A 25,390-nucleotide genomic window follows, 5' to 3' on the forward strand; every position below is an offset into this window, starting at 1 on the left:
AACAACACGAGGACATAAGAATGGAGTGGCAGGGTTGAAGAGGTTCATTTAAATCAAGCGCTCCCCCGTACTTTTCCAGCCATGTTCGATGTACTCTGGATGTGGTTTTTTTTTTGGGCCCCGGAGGCAACTTTAAAAACAAAGTGCATCAGTGCTGCTGCCGGCATTACGACAGGTTCATGACTCACAGGTTGTGAGTTATTTAAAGAAGCCACCAGTGCAGACAAGTTAATTTCCATACACACTGCAACGCCTTAATAAGGCAACTCAGCGAGCGGTGAGCTCACACAGGCATGAGCTGGAGATTTTTTTCTTTAAACTTGTAGACAAGCAGACAACTGACGAGTCACACACACACAAACGCACACTTTCCCCCGCAGTGATGATGTCACAACAGCAGAGGGTGAATCCCAGACGTCTGATTCGGTGTGTAACTCTACGTCTTCTCTGCTTCCTCTACAGTCAGATCTGACTCCGTTCTCTGGGTTCTCTATGTTATCGGACCACATGTTGGAGAAAGAGGGAGGGGGCCGAGAGACAGCATGATGTAATGGGAGAGAGAGAGAGAGAGGGGAGAGAGCAGATCACATGCAAACAAAACCAAGAACAAACAACTACACCAGAGTTTAACAGTTATATTATAGTGTCATAGACAGTCTCTAGAAAACATTTTTAATTCTGTTAAGAACACTGAGGTTTCCCTCTAAACCCACTACAACTACCTCAAAACATTAGAAACCCCTTATACCCCTCTTAGAACCCATTAAATCTTTTTAAAACCATATGTAGAACCGCTTATGTTCTCCATAAGAGAACCCTTCAAAACTTTAGAAATCCTTTAGAACCTTCTTAGACCTTTTAGATACTTTTGAAATCATATTTAGAATCACATTTTTCTTGTAAAACTCCTAAAGATCCCCCAGAACAAAAGGTTCACCTGTAAAATTCTCTTGAATGTACCTTCACAAAAACAACTTGTTTCCCTTTAGAAGCCTCCAGAACCCCCACAAAACACCGGAAAACCTGTAGAACCTCGCACCACACCCCTTCAGAACCTGTAAAACTGCCCATGAGATCTCCCAGAACCCATTAAAATTCCCTTCTGAGCCCTTTCAGCATCTCTTCAGATCTTGGTTGTAAGCCTTTTTTAGAATCCCATTAGAACACCTGTAAGAACCCAAGACCTTTTGGACTTCCTTAGAATCTTAAACTCACTTTAGTCCTTTTCACCACCTCTGAAACCTCTTTAAATTCTTTCACCTTTCAACGTTTGAGATTTTCAGGCCAGTAAAACCCCTCTGAACTTCATTAGATTAATTGGTGAACTCTTTAGAACCTCCTCAAGAATCCATGTTAGAGCCCTTTGAGCTTTGGTGGACCTTTAGGGCTCAGAATCATTTCAGATAGGAACTTTAAAGAACACCCATAAAATCTAATTCTTGGCTGAAAATTTAGGAAACTCCTCAGGAATCCCTTTAAAATCGTTGCAAAATCCAGTTGGAAATGCCTTCAAATACCCATTCAAGACCTCCTAAACTGTCTTCAGATTACCTTAATCTCTGTTTTTGTCCCTGAATCCCCTTTACAAACACCGTAAAGAAGGAGCAATGCAGCTGAGGATGTATTTGTAAGTTCTTGTAATTTTCCTGAGGCTCATTTCTCAATAAAACCAACCACAATGACAAACTTCTGTCAGTGGTGCAAACACATCCAGGAGAAATGAGTGGTTTGATGGGAAGGGAAGTGAGATGGTAATGGACTTCTAGAGAAGCTGTTGTTTGGGAAAACAGTTAGGGTATTTTCAGAATAATGACAGGATGATGATGATGATAACAAAGAGAAGATGACCACCTTGAAAGGTGGAAAGTGATTCATCAAGACAAACCAACGGGCGGAGACGGACAAATGACGGGCTGAATGTGGAGATTCATTGTGAAGTTCACTTACAAGCTTTTCCCCAAAGCTGTTGGCTTTCTCCAGTGAATGGAAGAAGTCATGATAACAGGTTACAGTCTGTGGCTGCTGGAGAGCACCAGCTGTTATCACATGACCAAAGTCCTATAGTTAAGAAGGCTGAAAACAGAGGAAGGCTTTAGATACAGTGGAAGGTTCTCGGGAAAAATGCTTTGTGTTTCAACCATTTATTGCCACAACAATACACATTTAGTTTTCTGGTGTATCTGATGTCCCTGAGTTCAAAGATGCACAACATTTGGTAAACTTAAATATGTTGAAAAAAGGAAAATTCACACAGGATTAAATGCTAACAGAGGTGGAGGGAGTTAGGTCAGTGAAAACAGGCAGCAAATGTTCATAGATGTTCATAGAGAGCTGGAACAGAACCAAGGCCGTTTAGGCTCAGCCCAAGGTGGTGTATTCAGATGTTACCCACTGTCAATGATATATGACAAAGAAAAGCATTAAATCCTGACATTTGAGAAGCAGGAACGAGCAAATGCTTGACTTTTTTCATAGAAATTATCAAAATAGTTTGTACTTTTTCATCACTAGCGGACTAATCGTCACAGCTCCACGCTCCTTCTAATATCAGCTGCTGTAGTGGAGCTGATTTATCGTAGTAGATGGAGTGTAAACCCCAGGAACACCCGTCGACTTTTCAGAAAGCCCCAAGACAGAAATGAGTGAGGATGTGACTTCGGCTCTTTGCATGGACTGTTTATTGTGACAGATCATAGGAACGTGAGCGTCAAACCCTTGACATTTGAGGACTTTATCAGAAAAGCTGAAGAAACTAAGAAAACGAAGAAGAAGAAAATGAGCTGGAGGAATCTGAATCTGCGACCGGTGTATGAATCTCCCTTATAGACCCAACGCTGTCGCCGCTTCGCCCGCCACAGTGCGACAAGGCGAGATCGCTCAGTCATGAACCATGACATCATGTTGACTGGAGCTCAGAGGCAACCAGACAAAACACATCCAGACTGACTGACTGATAGACTGTCAGACAGATGGACAGGAGAGTCACAGGCGAAGACCAAGTCATCCAAGATTTTCCCCTCAATACGTAACTCATTCACAGCCGACTGTGGGAGGGAGGGAGGGATAAAGGAATCCCAGCTTTGCTCCATTAACAGCCAAACAGAGGGAGGAAGGCAGGGAGGGGAGAAATAAATAAAGACAGAGAGAGAGAAAGAGAAGGAGGGTGAAGGTAAAAGTTGGAAGTGCTATGAGTCATGGAGTGAGATGGGAGGAGACTGGAGTGGAAGAGAGAGAGAGAGAGAGAGAGAGAGAGATGGAGGGAGGAGGGAGGGTGGTATAATTACGGTAGGAGGCTGCCAGGGCGAGAGAGAGGAGAGAGAAGCAGAGGGAGGGAAAGAAAGACGAGAGCGAGGAGAGAGAGAGTCCAGCCCACTCCGGTAAAACCATTCAACTGGTGAGCGAGGGAATGCATTCAACACACAGAGAGAGAGAGAGAAAGGAAAAGAGGTAAAAAGAGCGAGATAGGAACTCCCTTCGTCTGGGATAACTTAGTCAAACTGCCTCTCTCACACACACACACTCTGAACACACACTCTGCAGAGACTTCACCCCGGGAACGAGGATCCTCCTGCACTCAGAGTTTTTCCTTCTCTGCTTTTTCATCATCCATTCATCACATCTGAGAGTTTTTTCCTCTCCTTCTTCTTCTTTTTGTTTTGTTGTTTTTTCTTTTTCTTTCTTTCTTTCTTGTGACGCCTCCACATTTTCCAGCCATCTGTCCCTGACAAAAAAGATAAGGATTACTCATTTTCTCTCTCGGCGTTGTTTTTTTTTTTTCTTTTTTGTCCTCCTCTCTCGTTTCTTTACAGTTTTTTTTCCCTCCGTTTTCGCAGGTGGACTGTGAGCTGAGTTGAACTTTGCTGCTTCTGAGAGAACTTCTGAGAGAACGAGGGAGAGAGACAAAGACAGAGAGAGAGAGAGAGAACAGAGGAAGGGAAGACTTTTCTTTCTTCATCCAGGGCTGAATTTTTCTTCACACACTTTTGGCCAGAACTCAACTTTTCTTCATCTTTTCCGGCTCCATCTGTGCATCTGCATCTGGCAGCATCACCAAATCCAGCCCAGCAGCCAATCAGACGTCTCCTGCCATCATGTCTGTCTTACGTCTGCTCAGCTGGACCGTCCTGATCCTGGTCCAGAGCTGCAGCTCGTCCTCGGACCCGGCGTCCAAACTGCAGCCACCACCGCTTTCTCTGACCGTCCATCCTCACCACCAGCCGCTGCCAGATGTCACCTCCAGTTCCCACTGTCCCTCCTGCGCCCTGGCCAGGATGAGGAGAAACGAAGGGGGCACGGCGGCGGTGGACGACACGGTGGGACATGAGCGAGAGGAAGAGGAGGCGGCTCAGCAGGACGTGGTGGAGGCGGTGAAGAGGCACATCCTCAACATGCTGCATCTCCAGGCTCGGCCCAACATCACCCGGCCCGTGCCACGCGCCGCACTCCTCAACGCACTGCGCAAACTCCACGTGGGGCGAGTGGCGGAGGACGGCAGCGTGCAGATCGAGGGGGAGGAGGAGGCACGAGGGCGGGGAGGCCGGGGAGGAGGAGGGGGAGGAGCAGCAGCGGCGGCAGCGACTCGGATGGGAGACGGCGGTGATGCACAGGAGACGACAGAGATTATCACCTTCGCCGAGGCTGGTGAGTAAATACTGCTGGTGTTTGTGTGTGAAGACAAAAGACAGTATGTCCTGTGTGAGTGTGTGTGAGTGTGTGTGTGTGTGTGTGTGTGTGTGTGTGTGTGTGTGTGTGTGCGTGTATGTGTGTGTGTGTGCGTGTGTGTGTGTGTGTGTGTGTGTGTATGTGTGTGTGTGTGTGTGTGTGTGTGTGTGCAGCAGCAGTTCGACAGTAAATGACTAAATCTGCATTTGAATGTGTGTTAGTGGTGTCAAGGAATGTGTAACAGATACCTGTGTGTGTGTGTGAGTGTGTGTGGAAAGCAGCCAAGTCTACTTTGTGTGTAAGCACATATTTGCATGTGTTACAGTTGTGTGTGTGTGTGTGTGTGTGTGTGTGTGTGTGTGTAGAGAGACAAAAATGCAGCTTGTTGAAAATGATCACTGTGTCCACCTGCTTAATTCCACCTGCGTACTCACTCAGCTGAACCCGTCAGATACACACACACACACACACACACACACACACACACACACACACACACAAACCCCTGTAATCGCCTCCTGCTGTTTTCAAAGAATACCTCATTATCTACTGAAAGTCAGAGGAGATTCGTCCGTCACTGTGTGTGTGTGTGTGTGTGTGTGTGTGTGTGTGTGTTTGTGTGTGTGTGTGTGTGTATGTGTGTGTTGTAAGACTGCTGGAACACTTTTCTGACAGACGGTAGCGACAGAGAGCGAGTCAGAGAGAGAGAAGGATGTACTGAACGTTAGTGAATCACACCTCGTGGCACTGCGGCGTCACCTTTGACCTCCGGCAGGTCTGACTCCACCCCTCTAACACCTTTAAATCCAGGTCACGGTACATGCACTTGTGAGGTTTGCTGTTGCGGCAAAGTGGCTGAAAACACACGGCTGTTACCGCTGGAAAAACCTTGTATCTCCAGGTTGTGATATTTCTATTTGTTTTAACCATCAGCTACAAACTCTCCAGTGCTGCTGATCGTTTTCCAGAACGATCCATCAGTTTTTCCTCCAGGAAGCTGCTGGTTTCCGTTCACTCGCAAAACCTTGAAATTTACTGCAGAGATATTATTTATATTTCTTAATCAAATTTATGATTAAATGTGGTGATGTATTTAACAGCAGGGACTTGTGGATGTGTTTGCAGAGACTGAAAACCTTTTCATTGCTTTGTGTGTTTTTTTAGTTCTCTGAAGGTCAATTTGCAGTGGAAAACAAGAGGAAATGAAATTCATATTTTATATTATTCTTCGGATGATGTCGTGTTGAGATGGTCAGTGTCACTGATTTACAGTTGTTCGGTTAAATCATGTAAAAAAGTTAAGGAAGTTAACTCAGCTTTTCAAAATCGCTTCAAAAAAACTAAAAAATGTCTGAATATTTAAGCAAAGGTTAAATGTGTGGGCAGTGAATCAGATACATCACTGGATGAAGAAGATTTTACTGAGGTTCCAAAACTCCTGCATTCGTTAGAGCTCACCTGTCAGTCAGGCCGTGTGGGCGGGACTGTGACGTCGTCCTCTTCCTCCTCTGGATTTTCTGCTGCTGCAGTTTGAGTTTCTGTAGGCGAGAGTCTGGAAGAGCAGATGGAAAAGATTTTTATGGAGTGGGTCTGAGCAGACAGGCTGAGAGGAGCAGCTTCATTTTAAGAAAAACACTGAATTTTAAAGAGTTCCTCCTCCTGTAGGGGAAGCTGCATTTTCTGTGTTCTAAATATAACACGATGAGCTGAAAGGCCCCCAAAAATCAGGACTTTTGATTGGCTGGTGGCCACTAGAGGCTGGACCAGGAGAGTCCCAGCCAGAACTGGGTCCGAATTCTTTCCTCTAATGATAATAATAATAATAATAATGATAATCTTTATTTATTGAGCACTTTTCAAAGCTATGTTACAAAGTGACTGCTCACACACTCACCAGAACTACAACATTGTTAAAAATCAAAAGTCCCCCTCAGCAGTGTCTGTTCTGTGCATGAGAACCATTTTAGTACAATATCAGAGGGAGAACCTCATTAGAACCGAGTCTCCTGAACCTCCTCAGAAACTGAGACACTGGCTAAGATTTATTACCCTGAGTTTTGCCTCTCAGGTTCTTCTAATGCTGCTCCACCTGCTCCTCCTTGTTGTTATTATTGTAACCATGACAACAAAGATCGTCTAATGTTGAGGAAGTACTTATTTTAACCCAAATCACCATCTTTTCCTAAAACTAACCAAGACATGACTGTTATTATAGTAACCATGGCGACGAAGGGCGCTGCTTCAGGAGACACTGCTGTGGGTGGTATCAGAGGGTTGATGCTTTACTGTCCTGTAAAACCAAAACCAGGAGCTAAAACAGGCTAAAAGGTGTTGGTGCCATTTGAAAGAGAAAGAAAAGACCCTGTCCACTTCTGTAAGAAACGACAGAAAACCTTGTTTCTCTAAGATGTAACGCGACCCGCCATGAGAATACTTTGCACCCCGCCAGTCCTGTGCTTTGTTAGGAATAACTGATGCATTCAGGGACCTCGGTAATTATTTTGGGCAACAGAGATGGCAAGTAAGGGAGTGGAGGGACGACTGGATTCTTGGCGGAGGCGAAGTGTCAACCTCCGTTTAGCAGCTGCGGCACAATATCCATCTGTCTGCCACTTTCTCTCCATCCATCAGGCTGCTCTGTTAAATTCCTCTCCTCCGTCCCTGTTTATCCCCCCTCTTCTCTCCGTCTCTCCCCACACACAGAGGACAATTAGGCTAATTGAACTTAATTGAACACATCATTAGCGACATTCCACAATCCACTTTCATCTCCCTCTCTCTCCCTCTCTCTAACCTCGATCTACCCTTCCCTCCTCTGGCAGACAGAATAAACCAGTCATTGTTGGATCTATTCTGGTGGCCGGCTCTGTCTGGGGATTCAAACCAGCAACTCATTCGACGAGCTCAGGGGGTTAGGGTGGGGGTGGGGGTTCACTGACCTCCAACAACTGAGAGGAAGCAGCGAATCACAGCAGCAGATAGAAAGACAAAGGAAGACGAAAGTATCCGTCTGATATGAAAATAAACCACAATTAGCATGTTTCCTTTCTCTGTTTTCTTTTCTCCAACCCTCATTTTTCTCCTCCGTCTTCTCTTCTTCTCTCATCTTTTTCTTGGCATCAACTCACCTCCTCTCTGTTTGTTCTTCCTCTAATCCTGTCATTCTCTCTATTTTCTCTGCTGCTTTGGCTCTTTCCTAACTCTCCTCCAGCTTCCTCTCTCCCTGTCCGTCACTTCTTCATGTGACGTGGCCATAGCGTGTTTTTAGCGTGTTTACGGTCGTGTCCGTGCCGTCGTAAGGCTGCTGGTTTGAATCCCCCGGCGGCTCGTTTTAGCCAACGTCGTCCCACCACATCATTTTGGCTCTGCTTTGATGTGTGACCGGCAGCCAAAGATGCTCTATATCTGGGGAGATGAATCACTCGATAGTAAACAACTACAGATTGTGTCCAGACCTGCTGCACACAAACACACGAACCGACTGAACAGAATCAGGAGATACTGTCAGCGCTGAGGAGATTTCGCAGTTAGACGGAGGAGATTGTGTCTCACAGCCTGATGCGTCTTCTTCCTCTGAGCCACTGAAACACATCAGTGGGGACATCTTCCTTCATCACCATAAACACACACACTGTAGTTTATCATGACTCAGTCCACACACACTGTCCTGCTGCCACAAATACTCACTACAGCACCAAATGTGGATTAATCCACCACTAAAAATAGTCCCCAACGAATGCTCTGTTTCCTCCTATAAATCTCAGAGAAAACCTGAGACTCCATTTGTCAGATTTCTTTTGTCAGAACAAAAAAAAAAAACAAACAAAAAACAAAAAACAAAAGCCGGTATTACTCATATAATGAAATACAGAATTCAGTGCTGTTATTTTGGAAATTGATGCATCATTAGCGACGGCTAACCAAAGATAAAAATCTACCAGTGAGCTCATGTTTCCTTGTGTTCATTTCTGATCCTTCATTAAAACTCCATGTTTTTCAGTTAGTTGTGGAGGGAGCCTTCCACTTGTTTATCAAAGATAATCAGTATATAACCATGTAATAACTGGTTTAATAATGTCTTTGTTAGCAGCTCTCATCCTGCAGACACACATCAGAGGAGGCTGCTGTATAAACACATGATGGACGACAATGTAACAAAACACAACTATAATAATATTAAATATGACGTCACAGGAGAAGTTAGAACAAATACTGAACCTTAATAAACACATGAAAGTTTTCTTAAAGCTGCTCACACCTACATTATAGAACATTTAGTAATTAAAATACTGGCACCACTTTAAAACAATATTCACCTCATAAAGGTTTCATGATATTATGATTAATATATAATTTATCAATGCTTCATACGTGAGCTAAAAGTCTTCAGGAAGAGCATGTTTTGGGAAAGATGTTTATCCTTTATATTTGATAATTATATCACATTTACAAATATTGATGATGTCTACAGGCATAGATCTTAATTAGTTGTTAATAAATTGATTTCTTATACCCCATCTATAAAGAATAAAACCATTAAAAACAATGAGGATGTGATACTTAAAGCTCCACCCAGTCTAAAGGTAGATGTCCATGTGTTTGTGATTATAAAGCAGGTCTAGGTTCTATATTAATACTGTGAAAGTATCAAAGCCTCAGTCCACAGAGAAATGCACACAGCCTGTATTCAGAAACTGAGCCTTAAAACCAGCCGTCAGGACTTCTGGAACTTTGTGATGTCACAACTAAGCAGTTACCGCTCTCAGCCACGCCCTAAGCCCCGCCCACCTGGACCCACCATCCAACCTTGCAGGATTTGGTTTGTTTAACTGAAATCTGCTATATTTTTATTGGATCACTCAGAAAACAACCAATCAGAAGAGAGGCTCAGATCCTATGTTAATCCTACTAAAAGTTCTATTTCAGGCTTTTTATTTTAGACAAATGTAAGTTGACATTTGCATCTGTCTTCAGGGTTAAGTTTCTAATCTCAAATGTGACCTAAATCAAACCCTGCCATCATTACAAATAAAGTGAGCAATGTCCACAGTTCACTGAAATATGATGAGAGTGAGACATCCTTGTGTTTGCCTCCTCTCTGCCAGTCGCCTGCTGTGTCGTCCCTCTGGGAGGAATCAGGGAGAACAGGAAGGCAGCGAGCGGTGGCCTCGCTAAATACAGTAAATACAGGCGAGTTCAAACAGAGAGGGAGGAATGGGGGACGAAGGGGGGAGGAATCGATGGGAAAGAGACACAGGGTTGTTGGGGGGGGGGGGGGGCTAAACCATCTATCTCAGCACTGTTAACTGTCCCTGAATGACTCCTCCTGACTCAACACTCCCTGTTCGGTTCTTTTGAACCACACAAGGAGGCTGTGATCAGCTTTGGGTTTATTACAGCCTCAAACAGGAGCTTTCCCACTCAGTGAAGCTGGGTGTACTGGGAGGCTTCCAGTGTGTGTGTGTGTGTGTGTGTGTGTGTGTGTGTGTGTGTGTGTGAGAGAGCAGCTGTGTGAACATGACGGAGGAGAGCTCTGAGAGAGAACGGTAATTGTTAAATGTTAATGTGTTGGTACATTAACAGGAAGTTGTTACGCTAACAGTCCTGATAAGACTTTTCCTGCAGAGATAAAAAAACGAAGAGCGGTTCTTCTTCTTCTTCTTGATTAACTGATTTAGTTTCCCTCTGTCATCCATCCAGATTCTTTCAAATGTCTCAGGGTGGGAGACGTGGCATTTTAATGATCCTGATGTTTTAATTCATCATGAAATAATAGATGATGCAGTTGAACGTGTCCTGAGGGTGTGGTCGGGACAGGTGGAGCTGACGCAGATCACTCACTCCTCCTCAAAGTCGTAACTCTGAACACAAAGACATGAAACACATATTAATGTCCATACATCCTCCTAACTGCAGAACTTCACTCAACTTCACCTTCAAGCTTTTCAGTTTTCATCAGGATCGCAGTGATCCAGTGAAAACTGTCTGGACATCATGATACACTGCAAACAGGAACTGCTAGCAGCTCATTCAGCTACTGTTAATGGAGGCGGTTTGACCAAATCTGAACTCTCCAGACACTGAACTTTAACGTGTGAGTGAAACCCGAGCCGAGGCAGCAGAGTCTTTCTGGTATTTTGAGATGGGAACATTTGACTGTCAGATTGGACTGCTTATCTGCTCTCTCATTATAAATAAACTGGCCTGGGAACCCAGAGAGACACAGAGTCAGAAGCTGGCACTTCAACTTCAATTTAGCTCAAAACTTTATTGTCCCGAGAGAGAAATCTGGTTTTGTAGAAATGTTCTGAAAATGAAAAACACACCATAAAATCATTTTGTTAATACCCAGAAAAGACAATAAAAACATGTCAGATGACTGCAGGAGGAGATCAGCGCAGGACAGAGCAGCTGAGAACTTGTTTGAAGGCTGATCCAAACTCCGTTTCCCACAGTCTGTCTCGTTTTTGTTGTTGTCTTCATGTTGGAAACTGAATTCAGTAGAATTTCACAGCCTGGTTTTATATGGTACTAACAGCCAGAGCACGTGACAGGACACTTTTAGCAACTTAACAATACAAACTGACAGCGTTACAGCCCAGACTGCTACACAACCAGAAACTTTAGCTGTTTCCCTCCAGTTTCACTTCATTTCATCCCACTTTATTGTCCCTTCAAGGGAAAGTCGCCTGGCAGCAGCAATAAAAATACCACAGAATATGCACAGTACGTAAACAAATAGTACGGAAAATATATAAAAGTAAAGGGCAATTAACACCAACACCTCGCAGAAAATGTACATTTTACTTTTACAGGTTTCCTCAGATTTATGATTTATATCCAGTGTTCAGTAACGGTGTAGGAACTGGTGTTTCAGTGTGTAGAGAGGAGGGAGCTGAGGGTGTAGTGGTGGATAGATGTGAAGCTCGTCCACGCTTGTAAATTTTTTACAGACCTGTAATTAACCTGACCAGACATTAACTATAGTTTACATGTCACAACCAGGATCTTTTATTAACATTAAAGCTCCAGATTTGATCTTCTCCTGTGTTTTATCTCAAGTGTTGATCTCCATCAGAAGATATTTTAAGAACCAGAAACACTCAGTGTAGTTTTACATCTCCTCTCTCACTCTTCTCTCTGGAGCTCTAGTAACAACAGGTCAGAGCCTCTCTTCTGATTGGCTGACTGTTTTCTGAGTGATCCAATAAAAATGTAGCAGATTTCAGGAAAATACTCAGAGAAACCAAATCCTGCAAGGTTGGATGATGAGTCCAGCTGGGCGGGGTTTGGGGCGTGGCTGAGAGGGGTGACTGCTTTGTTGTGACATCACAAAGTTACAGAATTGATTTTAATACTTTTCTCTTTAGAAACTGTTACAGATGTTTAGCACCACATCCGTCCTTTAAAATCATCCCAGGTTTTGCAGCATTGTCCAGCTCTGTTTGTCCAGTATCTACACTTTGACACACACAAGATCGTATATTAATGTAAAAAAAAACTTTGCCAGTGAATAAAATCCAAGGAGCTCTGTAAAAAACAAACAACTAAATCTGCATGAGACCAAACATTTGAGCTTTGGGACGAACTCGATTCACATCCAGTTGTGTTTTTGTGTCGCGTGGCCTCTAATTGTGTCTTTGCATGCAGTCTGAACGGCTTCAGGCTGCAGTGTTCTTTCATCTATATTAAACACAGATCTCAGCTGTGATTGGTTACTGCACCGCGCAGGTGTCCTCGCCTATCTCTCGCTGTCTTCGACCCTGTCAGGCTCTTGAAAGGGGTTGGGTCTGCAAGTAATGATTCATTTCTCTCTGATTATTTCTCATCTAGTCAGTTTTCGGGTTACAATGTCAAAAAGCAGCAAAAACGGCCAGCCCAGTTTCCCAGTATCCATGGCAACATCTGAGATTGTAAAGACATTTCAGTTTCTACCATGCATGACAAGAAAAAGCAGCAAATCTTCACATTAGAGAAGCTGGAATCATCACATCTCTGGCTATTCTGCTTGGGAAATAGTTGCAGATTAATTGTCTTTCAATCGACTGATTGATCGTTGCAGCTCTGAGACGGTTCACTGCTCGGTCTATAAACTGTCTGAAGACACTGATGAATTTCCATCTTCATTTCTTCAGGCATCTCCTTTTGTCCTAAAACCCAAAGGTTTTCAGATCACGATGAAGACGTCACTTCATACAGAGGCTGTGGCCCGGGAGCCTCTGACTGCTCTGGTCTCCCTGGACCTGGAGGTACCCGCCCCTGGCTCCCATGAATCAGTTCAGTTTAATGATATAAATATATTAAAGCCCTTCAGTGACTTCATAGGACACGCCCCCACTGTGTTTGGCGTGGCTGTTCTGTAAACGCTGCAGAACATGACGTTGTCCTCATCTTTTCATTTTCATTTCCTGTTTGTCTCTTTGCTTTGATCCACCCAAATACAAAAGCTGAAAATGACTAAAACGTCTTCAAAGCTGCAAAAGCCAGGATTTACTATTTGAAATGTGTGTGTGTGTGTGTGTGTGTGTGTGTTCTGGTGAGTCGGGATGAGGCTCTCTCTCTCCTCCAGCTGACGATGAGCAAGTTTGGCATTCAAGACATTCCTCTCGTCAAGACGCTGACGCTGATTTAAAGCCTCCTCTCCACTTTTGTTTACCGGTCATTTGACAGCGTTACACAGATTTTGTTTCACATCTAGAGCTGCTCAGTGTGTGTGTGTGTGTGTGTGTGTGTGTTTACTAACACAGCCCCGCTGACTCACATGTGGTGCCAATAAGGCTGAGCAGGGCGTCGACGCTCGGAATCTGGAGCAGATTTCTGTCCCACGCCGCCTTACAGTCCTCACTGAGGGGTCCACATGCCCATTGAAGTCACAACTTCACTCCATTAACCCTGTCACCATTTACATCATCACTTAAAGCTCCATATTTTATCTTCTTCTGTGGTTTATCTGAAGTGTTGATCTCCATCAGAAGATATATCTGTGGTTTTAAGAACCAAAAACCATCTCAGTGTAGTTTTACATCTCCTCTCTCAGGCTTCTCTCTGGAGCTCTAGTAACAACAGGTCAGTCAGCCAATCAGAGGAGAGGATCTGGCTGCTTTGTTGTGACGTCACAAAGTTCCAGAAGTCCTGATGGCTGGTTTTAAGCGTCAGTTCTTGAATACAGGCTGTATGCATTTCCCCTGGACATCAACCTTTAGACTGTGGGGACCTTGAAACACTTTGGTCTGAGGCTCTTAAAGGAGCAGGCCGACATCTTTTGAGATCAGGGGAGTCATGTGACCAAAGATTTCTCTGTGAACAACAACAGCTGAGTTTATCCTGAAGAAACAGGCAGTAACAGTCACGATGAGGTGACTGACTGATGGAGGAGTATTTGAGGGAGGTTTTGACACCCTCTCTGCAGGTTTACAGTTTTATTCATGTGAAAAGAGCCTTCAAATCACATTACACCTCCCTGTTCCTACTTTGAACCTCTTCTTTGAAAAGTTTTTATATTTTGGTTTTATTATATCTTCAAACATATGTTTTGTTTTTCCAAGAATTTTCAGTAAATTTAACCGTGAAATTACTCTGAGGAGATTTAAAACTACAACTAAAAACAAACATGTTCCAGATCTTTATTGAAGCTTTGTGACGTTAAGTGAAATATTAAAACCCGAGACTGGATCCATGAAGTGAATCAGTCCCAGCGGGACCTGAACCTGGCACTCCACACACTGAACTTTGGGCGTATTTAAACTCCTGCAGGTTAATGTGAAAGCTGATTCTTCAACATTGTCAGGAATCAGCATGTAGCGTGCTGTGTGTGTGTGTGTATGTGTGTGTGATGGGGAGGGGGTTGACCCAGCCCACTGATCCCTCCTAATGTAAACTAAGAAGACAGAAGAAAGGGCTGACTGTGATCCTTTTAATGGTAAACAGGAGTAGAGACGGACCCCTGCTTACTCCTGTGGAGCACTGTGGAAAACATTCACCACAACAAATCAGCTGAAGAATTAAAAAAAACAAAACAGCTGCTCACTGTAGTTTTTAATCAGAGAAACAGGAGGAAACAGTGCGTTTGTTGGGGACTATTTTCAGCAGCAGATTAATCCACATTTGGTGCTGTAGTGAGTATTTGGATGTATTTTAGTGTGTAGAATTAACGAGGGAACAGTCAGTCAACTGTCTGGGGGTCGGTGTTTAAATTGTCTCTAACTCCTCACTGGTTAATGATATTTCTGTGAAAGTTTTTTTTTTTTTTAAACCCAGAACCGGCTCAGAACCAGTTCACTTAGTTTCCTTCTGCAAACCTCAGCTTTCCTTAGCATTGAGCTCACAGCACCAGTGTGTGTAAAGAACCCCACAGAGCTGCTGCTGTGCCTGCAGGTTTTAATGTGGGGGGGGTAAAATGAAACTTGTTGCACAGTGTTGTGCAGACGTGGAGCAGCAGAGGGATGGAGGGAGTCTGACCCTTTAATGTAAACCTGACAGATGGAGAGGAGATAGAGCGCGAGATGAACGCTCCCATTAAGCAGACAGGAAGTCCTCGAACGCTGATCTGTCATATCTGTCAGTCACGACTGTACCTTCAGATCCCGCCTCCTCCTCTAACTCTCCTCCTGTAAGTGTGGGAACGAGAGCAGAGGTGGAGAAACAGCTGTGCAAACTGTCAATCTGCTCTTTCTCTCCATCTTTCCTTTAATTTCTGTCTCTTTGAACGTTGGATGGTTAAAGGATAAAGTCAAATAAAAACTGACCACATGAGTAACTGCAGCAGGCAAACACACACAAACACACACACACACACAAACACACACACACACACACACACACACACACACACACACACATGTTCAAACAGACACAAATATAAAGCTGCTCTCACACAGGTTTGCTCTGACTGTTGAAAGCAGCTCATCCATTGAAGAAGGGATTATGATGGACAATGACGCACACACACACACACACACACACACACAGTGTGTGTTTGGACAGATGGGTACAGTGTGTGTTGGTCATTGTCATGGTCTCAGTAAACACAGACAACAGAGGATGGAGGGTGTGTTCATGTGTTCACTCGTTGATGTCAACAGTCAAATCCAGAATTAGCAGAGTCATGGTTCAGGCTCCGCCTCCTCCAGAGGGCACTGCCCACTAAGGTCAACCCTGCCCCTCCTCCTCCTCCTCCTCCCACAATGGGACGGTGTGTTCAGGTGCTCCTATCAAGTAAAAAAATTTGATCAGTGTAAATTGATAATGATACACCATTAAACGACTGGCTGTTCCAGTGCATTGTGGGATATTGAGGCCTAAAGCAGGCTGCGTGTCTTTAAACTCATTTTGTTGACGCCAGTGCAGATAGATTTTCAAAATGTGTTTACATGAGGAAGAAATCTTGTTGTTAAATCACTGACTACATTTGTCCTAAAAGTTGATCTGCAACCTAAACATTCGATGACATGACGATTTGATCGATTTATTTCAAACTAAGTCAGCGTGAGGTCAACTGAAATATTCCAGATGTTAAACTCCATGTTGAGATGGGGCCTCACTACAAAGTAAATACAGGAGCCATCTTAATATTTCAGTTTGCAATGATCTTCAGGGGCCGAACAAATGTGCAGCTAATGAAAATACCACACGGTGTTTTCCTCCTCTCAGCTGTTGTAAGAAAATAACAGACAAACGAAATGATTTGTTCACTTGATTAATTACTGTATTTGCACTGGTTTTTATATTTTTGTCTAACCTTTAACCTTTTGACCCAAACTCTGATGCTTTCAGGAAGCTCTATTGTCTGAGCTGCTGAAGAAATCCATGCGCTGCTGCTGAAACAGCAGGGCTGCAGTGTCGACTTCCAGGTGTCTGATAACACAACTTAATCTCTCAAACGTCTGTTCAACAGATGACTCTCTGCACTGTGTGTGTGTGTGTGTGTGTGTGTGTAAGGGGGATTACAGAGGATTTAATAAGATTTATAATAAACCAACAGTCCTTTTAACAACATACCGACCAGTGTTTGTGTCCCATGTTGGCAGGATCTGTTGTTTAGCTTTGTTAGCTGCTCAGAGAGGTTTTGTCTGATAAATCAAAGTCATAACACGCCCCAGGGGCTGATGGGAGAGTTTGGGAATGTCTGGAGGCTGCTGCTGCTGCTGCTGCTGCTGATGATGATGATGATGATGATGATGTCTGGCTCAGATGGCAGTTTATCATTCCTGATTTCTGCGTCAGAGGAGCTCTGACCTGCAGCAACATAATGTCACTGATGTTCAACGTGTGGTCTGATGATCCAGACTTTGGTCCAAACTGGGTTGTTGGTGGCCCACACTGGAGGCTGCGTCGATCTGAGTTGTGTTTTTGCTGATCTGATTGGCTGTTTGATCATCTACACTGAATATTTACTGGTTTAGACTGGTTTTTGATCACCTAGACTGGGTTCTTGGTGGTCTAAACTGGATAATTAATGGCTTTAACTGGATATTGGTGGATGTATGTTGGGAGTGTGATGGTCTAAATGAAGCTTTTTCAAACTGTTTCCCTCAGTAAATCCTGCGTTGTGGCGTTCTCCGCCTTGTTGGTGACTTTTTAACCAGATGTACTGATGGAAAGTAACAAAACAATGTAGATTTCTGCAGAGCAACTGTGTGTTTTTCAGTTTTCTACACACACACAAACACATACACTCTCCCTCACCACTGTCCAAACACAGACACTGCATGACAAACTGTGTGTGTGTGTGTGTGTGTGTGTGTGTGTGTGTGTGTGTGTGTGTGTGTGTGTGTGTGTTGCGGGCAGACGAAGGCCAGAAATCAGGTTTTATGAGTTGCTGAGACATGAGTTTGTAAAGACGGGTCCTCAGTAAATGGAGGGGGATTACAGGGAGAGGGATGAGCTGTGGGGAGAAGACTTGCAGAGGTCGGACAGACTCCAGGAAACAGACACTTGTTGTCTCTGAGTGTAAATGAGCTGCTGGAACTTCTTGTTTCTTACCTGCTCTGTTGAGGTTTTAACACTGTGACAACACATCCACCGAACCTCACACCGTCATCAGCGTTCAGCTTGATTCACCAGTTTCACTTCACTTCCATGGAAAGTCAACCCCTGAAACACTATATGGTCGACCGTGTTCCAGTTTGGGGCTGTGCCCGTTTGTTCCCATGAAGGGAAACATTGATGCTCTAGAATACGATGATGTTTCAGACGATAGTCTGCTCAGTAACATCACCAAAATACAAAACAACGTTAGAAGAAGCGACAGTAAATCTCACCAAACTCCATTCACCTTCCTTTCAATTTTAGTGGAATCTGTCAACACGTTATACTCTCCTGATAAAAATACAAACAGGGTTCAGTTTGTAAAACCAGATGAGGGACAACATCAAGTATGTTTATGGCCAGAAGTATGTGGACATTGTTCACAGACCTCACAGTCCTCGAGCCAGTGAAGGGAAACCTTATCGCTCCATTCAGATTTCAGACAAATGTTCCTCCAGTTTTTCTTCTAAAGTTTCCCTCCTGAACAAAGTCAGCTCCATACAGAAATGATTTCCCAATAATTTTTTGATGAATAACTAATTAGTTAATTGTTTGTCTCATTTTTAAAGCAAAAATGCCAAATACTAGCTGGTGTTAGGTTTAGTCTTTATTGAGTATCTGAAGATAAAGATCAATAAACCAAATAACGACTCTAGTAGCTGTGAACGTAGTTATTTGAAGCTCTGGTTTCACGAAGGACTCTTCACATCTGAGGATTAAAAAGTGCTGCGGAGCCAAAAAAAGCCTCATGGGAGTTGTAGCTTTTAACACAATAATCACTGTATGTCAGTTGTTGCAGACCAGTCGATACAAACACGTGTTGCTTTTCAGGGAGGAATTACAGTGCAGGAATGTTTTGGCTGTTTCTGTGCTCGTGGTGACTCGACTGGAGGCTGATGAGTTCACTATCCTGACACCACTGTGACTACATCCTGCACTGGCTGCTGCACAGTTGTGCACTAATTTTCCTGTGTTTGTGTGTGACACAACTGTGAAGTGAGACTGTAAATCACACGGACCAACAGCTCGTCTGTCATTACAGCCGTAATAACCGTGGACGCTCGGAGCCCGCTCTACACTCAGCTGCTAACGTGCTATTAGGATTTCCTCCGCCAGCGACCGAGGCTCCGAGCTGGACTTTGTGACCACAGCAGAGAAAATCCTTCCATCCAGCCGTTCTTTCCTGCAGGGCCTGTTCATCCTGCTGTGTATGTGTGTGTCCACTGTGTAGTTACTTGTGAGGGGTGTTCGTACACTGAAGTATAAATGAAGTATTTATCTGGTCGGCTGAGTCTTTGTTGGGTTTGACAGAATCTTAGTTTGAGTTCAGCTTCAAGTCTGGTGATTTTCCTCACAACACCTCCCATGTTCACACTAGAATCCACACCAACCACCTCATGGTGCTTCTTTTGCTTCCTAGGTCCGTCTCTCAACTCCTCCCCCCTCAGTCTGTGGCTCTGAGCTCATTGGTTCCTACTGAAGACGTAAATCTTTAAAAACACTTCACTATAGTTTCAGGCTCAGTAATTTACTAAAGACAAACACTACTTTTCTTCCTCTTCTTCTTCTTCTTCTTCTTCCTGCAGTCAGAATCAGCATCACACACTATTCTAAGAAACAATGAATGAACAACGCTTTCATTTTTTAGTGCTGATGATGTAAGTGAGATAATCGCCTCCGAATTGTCGCTTAAACGGCGTTAATGGATTCACTAAAGTGCTGACCGCCTCCACACACACACACACACACACACACACACACACAGTTTAACAGAGCATCACTGCTGCTGACATTCATAAACTCTCAAATCGTGACTTTGATTTTCTGTATGGACGCCCACGAGCGAGAGACTTTACAGAGAAAGAGAGAGAGAGAGAGAGAGGAAAAGGTGATGCAAAGATCTTATGTAACAGTGGTGGATGGTAACTGGTCATTAGCTTGCTGCCTGGCCTCCAGGTTTCTGGGAAATGTAAAATACAGGTCTGGATGTGTGTGTGTGTGTGTGTGTGTGTGTGTGTGTGTGTGTGTGTGTGTGTGCGTACAGTAAGAAGCTTCAAACTTTTTCTCCAATCAAAGTCGTTTATGTGGCAAATTTTTTTTTTTTTGTTTCGTATCAGCGTAAACTGAGAACCTTTGAGTTTATAACACATGACCCTGGGCTGAGGGAAACTGTGACACTTCTTGTGACACTTTATACCTATACTGAAAAATAATCAATAACTGAATGAGAACAAGCATCAGCTGCAGCTGATGAGAGCTGCCTGACAGACAAAACCCAGGGCCAAAAAGGCTCTGAACCATCTTCACCCGCCAACTACCTGCAGCCAAAATAAAACTCTCCTCTGGAAACACTCACAGCTTCTAAACTTTCCCATAATTCTTTGTGAGGCAACAGGAAAAAAGGTTTGTTGGTGTTTTCAGACGAGCTGCAGTGATGACGACGGAGCTCCTGCAGGGAACCATTTAAACACTGCCTGAGTCCAAAACCTCCAACCGCTGCTGCTGAGTCAGCAGGAAGAGCGAGTGTGTGTGTGTGTGTGTGTCTGTGTGTGTGTGTGTGTGCGTGAGAGAGGTCATGGTGGAGATGCTGTGTGTGTAGTTGAGTCTACAGCTCAGATGTGGCTCACACACACCCGCATGATGAGAGCCTGCATGTGTGTGTGTGTATGTGTGTGTGTAGGTCAGAGGTTAAACTGTTGATGTAAACTTTGTGTTTGAAGAGGACCTGCCAGCCAATCAGAGAGCAGCATTTTCTGCTGAGTCATCCTCACATGACATCATAGTTATGTGCTGGACACTGTCCTAACCTTGTCTGTGTCTCTGTGTCAGGTGGCTCTCCGGGCGTGGTGAACTTCGTCCTCTCTAAAGAAGGAGGCGACCTCTCTCTGGTGGAGCAGGCCAACGTCTGGCTCTTCCTCCGTCTGGCTAAGACCAACCGCAGCCGAGCCAAAGTCACCATCCGCCTCTTCCAGCAGCGCCGGCTCACAAGCGGACACCAGTCCCTGCCGCAGGACGAGATCCTCCTGGCGGAGAAAACGGTGGACACCCGTCGCAGCGGCTGGCACACCTTCCCTGTGTCGGTGGCAGTGCAGGCGCTGCTGGAGAGCACTGAGAGCACCACACTGAGCCTCAGGGTGTCCTGCCCGCTCTGTGCCGACGCCGGCGCCACGCTCGTCCTGGTCTCTGGCGGCCAAGAGACATCGCAACGCGCCAGCCAGCGGGAACAATCCCACAGGCCCTTCCTCATGGCTGTGGTCCGGCAGGGGGACGGCAGCGACTCGCGGCGGCGCAGGAAGCGAGGGCTGGAGTGTGATGGGAAAGTGCGCGTCTGCTGCAAACGGCAGTTCTACGTAAACTTCAAAGACATCGGCTGGAACGACTGGATAATCGCTCCGCCCGGTTACCACGCCAACTACTGCGAGGGCGAGTGTCCCTCCCACGTGGCGAGCATCACCGGGTCCACATTGTCCTTCCACTCCACCGTCATTAGCCACTACCGCATGAGGGGCTACAGTCCCTTCCAGAACCTGAGGTCGTGCTGCGTGCCCACCCGGCTACGAGCCATGTCCATGCTCTACTACAACGAGGAGCAAAAGATCATCAAGAAGGACATCCAGAACATGATCGTGGAGGAGTGTGGCTGCTCGTAAACAGAAAAACCTGAACTGGACTGGAGATGACCGGAGAGGGGTCGGACCTCTGAACCCAGAGAGACAGTGAGAGAGAGAAAGAGAGAGAGAGGAGATGGAGGGGAGAGAGAGAGATGAAGAGATCACCACATCACTTTTATCTACTGTGTCTCAGTCTTCACCTCCTCCCTCCGTCACTCCGGGTCGCTCCGGGTCGCTCTCTGGGATTAAACCTCCTCTCCGGACTCGTTCAGCAGAACTCAGAGAGAGTCTCAACGGCACTTTCAGAAAAAAAGAAAAAAGATAGAAAAAAAGAATATCTAATATATTTTTGTTACAAACGGAGGGAGCGAGGCTTATTTATGTGGCTCAGACGTTCAAGCACCTCTCGACCAGTCCGACCTTGGAGAGACGAGGTGCCTGAAAAACTACGAACACACACAAAAAAAATCTCAAAACTATGCAACTTGTTTCACGTATTACGATCTTATTGTATTTTACTTTGACTTGTTTTTGTTTCCTGTTTACTTTTTCAAAATGTACAAGGAAGAAAGAAGAAGACTCTTTTGTATTTTGTTTTGAAGTATAAATTTGTGTGTGTGGTTGTGTGTTTGTTTTTGTCCACTCGAGTGTGAAATACGTGCGTATGTTTGTGTGTTGAGAGATACTTGAAAGAAACAAGTTGGCTGGCTGCTGGAACCAAACACTTCTTTATGTTACCATGGTTACCATGTTGATGTTATAATTATTATTGTCAGTAAGTATATTAATAATATTATTGTTATTGTTATTAATAATATTTTGTTTGGCTGCATTTGTGTTGTTATGTCTGTGTTGTTTTTTTTTAAGAAGCGTTACGAACGTTTTCATGTTTTGCACTATAGCGACACTTGTGCCACAGACTGAAACGATCCAGATCAGACCGGAGCTTCCTGTTCGGGGTGGACTCCAGTTTAAATGTGTCAAAGTTCACAAGTTTGATTCCCTGTTGCTCTGGGCTCACAGTCACAAAATGTGTCACCTGTAGGTTTCTGAATGTCTCCAAGCCTGAACCGTGGGTTGCTGCCAGGAAATCCTAATTTGGGCAAAAGTAGCTGGACATTTTTGCTGTTGTAATGTACATTTTATTTCCCAACACTAAGGTCTGATGCTGTTTCACAACACTCTCCAAACTGCCATAAATAAAAAGTACATTCTAGCATAAGTGGATTCCTTCCTATTTATTATTGTTGGCTTCAAAGTAATCAAATCAACTAATTATTAAATTGAACACATCAAGCCTAAAAATACTGGACCAAGTTCTTAATCATAAAATGTAAACCTGCAGCGCCCCCAAGACTTGTTAGAGGAACTGCAGGTGAAGACACTTCAGACACTTGGAGGCTTCTGATTGGATAAATCAACAGCTAACATGTCGATGAAATGTAGCGACGCTAGCTGGTCAGTTAGCACTGAACGCTAGCAACTGTTACGTCTGTATCAAGGTCAATGTTTTAGCATTTTAGACTTGAGCTTGTAGAACATGGTGTTGACATCAGTATTAATCTGTTGAGTGAGACCCAGGGCACTAATTAACCTGAAGTAATATTACCACTGGAGAGCCCCACGACCCATCAGGAACTTCCTGTCTGTCCAGTCAGATGCTACGACGACTTTTACTTAAAGTGAGAACAAAAGGCACTTAGAAGAGAAAAAAATGTATATTTAGCTCATGATTAAAATTCTAAAAATGGACAAAAGAGTAGATCTCACAACTCCCATGAGTGGCTGTTTAGCAGCGGCCATGTCTTTTATATTAGCCTAAATATTCTAGCCAACAGCTAGCCAACAGCTAGCTGCTCCAGTCTCCAAAAACCACAACTACAAGACAAACTTAAAGCACCACAACAAACCCTTTAAAATGGTGTTTCTAGCTTAGTCTCTGGTGGATGTTTACACTGTGTCAGCTGTCTAAATGAAGGTGATTAGCATTAGCATTAGCATTAATCATTCATTTTTATACACTACAAACAAAAACACAACTTTTAGGGGATTTATTCACGGAGGCTCTATATGGTAGATGTTTTACAGACTCAGTAAAAGGTTGTCAATGTGATACTTTAATTCAGACTTGCCTTTAAGCGTCCCTCCAAAAATTATACGATTTAACTGACCCCAGACACCCTTAAAATAGTTAAGGTGGTAAGAATTTGAGTGGGAAAATGAATGAATTTCAAACTCCTTCACTTTTCACTGACGGGAACATTTTATTAAAACTAAATCTCAACCAGTCTCAATATGACCCTTATTTCAAAGATGAAGGTTTGATAAAGAAGCAGCAAAGCAGCAGCTGAAGGTAATCAGAGGAAGGGTGGCAACTAACGACTGTTTTCATTATCGACTAATCTGCAGGTTATTGTCTCAATAAATCAGTTTGTCTATAAAATGTCAGAAATGAAAATTCTCAATAATTTCATTATTTACTTGTTTGATTCAGCAAACAGTCCATAATGTTCAGGTAACAAGCAGCAACTTATCACATCTGAGAAGCTTCAATCAGCTGATTTGTTGACGATTAATTTTCTGTTGATCAAGTACTTGACAAATCATTGCAGCACTAATCAGCTGCTATGCACTTTGGGTAAATTTAAAGGTCTTTTTACCATTAAAGACATTTTTATCAACCCATGAATAAATCCCTTGAAAATCCTTTGAATTTATGTGGAATTAATGTTTTCATAGAAAATTGATGAAGACTTTTGGTTTGGTCTGATGAGCAGCTGAAGGTTTTCCATCAGAGACAGAGATTAAAAGTGTTGTTTCAGATCAGTGTGTTCACTCTCAGAAGGAAAGATGAAGAAATCGTCCCGTGTCCAGTTTTAGTTTGCTTTAGAAGACCAAAGAGTCCAACTGTACGTCTGTTTGTCTGAGAAACAAAACAGTTGAAGTTCAACTTATATTGAGAAGAGAAAAAAAATCGTATTTACAACATGATTAACGTCCATTTTGTGGAAAAGAATTCACTGAAGTTCACGATAAAAAAAAAAAAAAAATGGCGTCTTGCTTTTTGTAAAGATGATGACTGTTGTTTTTATTTATGCTTTATAGTTTTCACTTCATATTAGTTTTTCTTTTTTTTGGTCATTTTGGAAAAGAATTCTTCAGTTTTTCTTTGAGTTGTGATGTTTCATTTCTGACGTTTTCACCCTGCACACTAAGAACTTCATTTCATTTAATTTCATGATGGTTTACTCTTTAATTGTCTCATCACAAACTAAAAAAAAAAAGACAATCCACTGTCGTCTCGTTCTGTTTTTGGGAAGAAAACAAATGTTGTCCAATAAGATTTGAGTGTTTCTGTGTCGTATGTGTTGTTATCAGTGTTGTCAAATCGTTCACCAAAAGTTTCGGAGTATTGGTCCCTTTTTGATGAAGTCACACATGTTGCGTCTTATTTTTAGTTTTTTCTTTTTGTTGTTACTGTTTTCAAAGAGAGTGGACCCTTTTCTTCTGGACTTTTTGGGACGGACTTGTTGTCCATCCCGTGTGTTCATGGACACAAACAAAATGTCAGTGCAGAAAAAAAAGCCTCAAAATGAAGCAAAAAAAAAAAAAAAAAAAAGGAATAAAAGAAGTGGTTGTATTTGTTTAGATTTTGTTGTTTTTATCAAGACGAAAAAATACTGACACTGAACAAAGTGGACAAAGAATAAAAAGTCTATTTTTTATTCTGTATATATGGAAATCAAGATTCCAGTATGTTGCATTGCTTTGTTGTACAAATCAAATGTGCTTGTGGCATTTTTCTAATCTAATTTATTTTACGGTATTTTTTGTCTTTGTTTTCTGCTTCACCATTAAAGTTTAAAGGATGTACACAAAGGAAACATGTCTTTGGTCCTTTACATCTTATTTCTGTCTCAATCCATTTTCTGCAGTTTAAAAATAATTTTTTCAAAATCACCTAGTTTCACACATTAACTAATGATTCAGGCTGCAAGTAACATTTTTATTTACAAAGCACCCAAGGTGACATCTCAGACTCGATTTGTCTGATTTAACAACAGTTTCTCAAATGACCAACAATTATTCAA

At 43.3% G+C, this 25,390-nt stretch overlaps 1 protein-coding gene across 2 annotated transcripts; it reads left to right on the forward strand.

Annotated features, from left to right (window-relative positions):
• Nucleotides 1–359: 359 nt before the first annotated feature.
• inhbaa (inhibin subunit beta Aa) lies at nt 360–25,183 on the forward strand. 2 transcript variants are annotated; one of them, XM_071484271.1, is made up of 3 exons: nt 360–3,447; nt 3,834–4,641; nt 20,518–25,183. In XM_071484271.1, the coding sequence occupies exons 2-3, from the start codon at nt 4,092–4,094 to the stop codon at nt 21,336–21,338; spliced, it is 1,371 nt and encodes a 456-aa protein (XP_071340372.1). In that variant the 5' UTR covers nt 360–3,447; nt 3,834–4,091; the 3' UTR covers nt 21,339–25,183. The 2 variants fall into 2 exon arrangements, with proteins under 2 accessions (XP_071340372.1, XP_071340371.1); XM_071484270.1 differs by having other exon boundaries at nt 360–4,641.
• Nucleotides 25,184–25,390: the final 207 nt, after the last annotated feature.

This window comes from Trachinotus anak, unplaced genomic scaffold, assembly GCF_046630095.1.
Source record: "Trachinotus anak isolate AG129_WGS33_773 ecotype Australia unplaced genomic scaffold, CSIRO_AGI_Tana_v1 ptg000009l, whole genome shotgun sequence".
NCBI classification, from domain to species: domain Eukaryota; kingdom Metazoa; phylum Chordata; class Actinopteri; order Carangiformes; family Carangidae; genus Trachinotus; species Trachinotus anak.

Excerpts from the sequence above, each read along its gene's own strand:
- inhbaa (XM_071484270.1), top strand. The coding sequence starts at position 4,092 with ATGTCTGTCTTACGTCTGCTCAGCTGGACCGTCCTGATCCTGGTCCAG. Across the intron at positions 4,642-20,517 it reads TATCACCTTCGCCGAGGCTG|GTGGCTCTCCGGGCGTGGTG; the intron begins GTGAGTAAATAC and ends TCTCTGTGTCAG.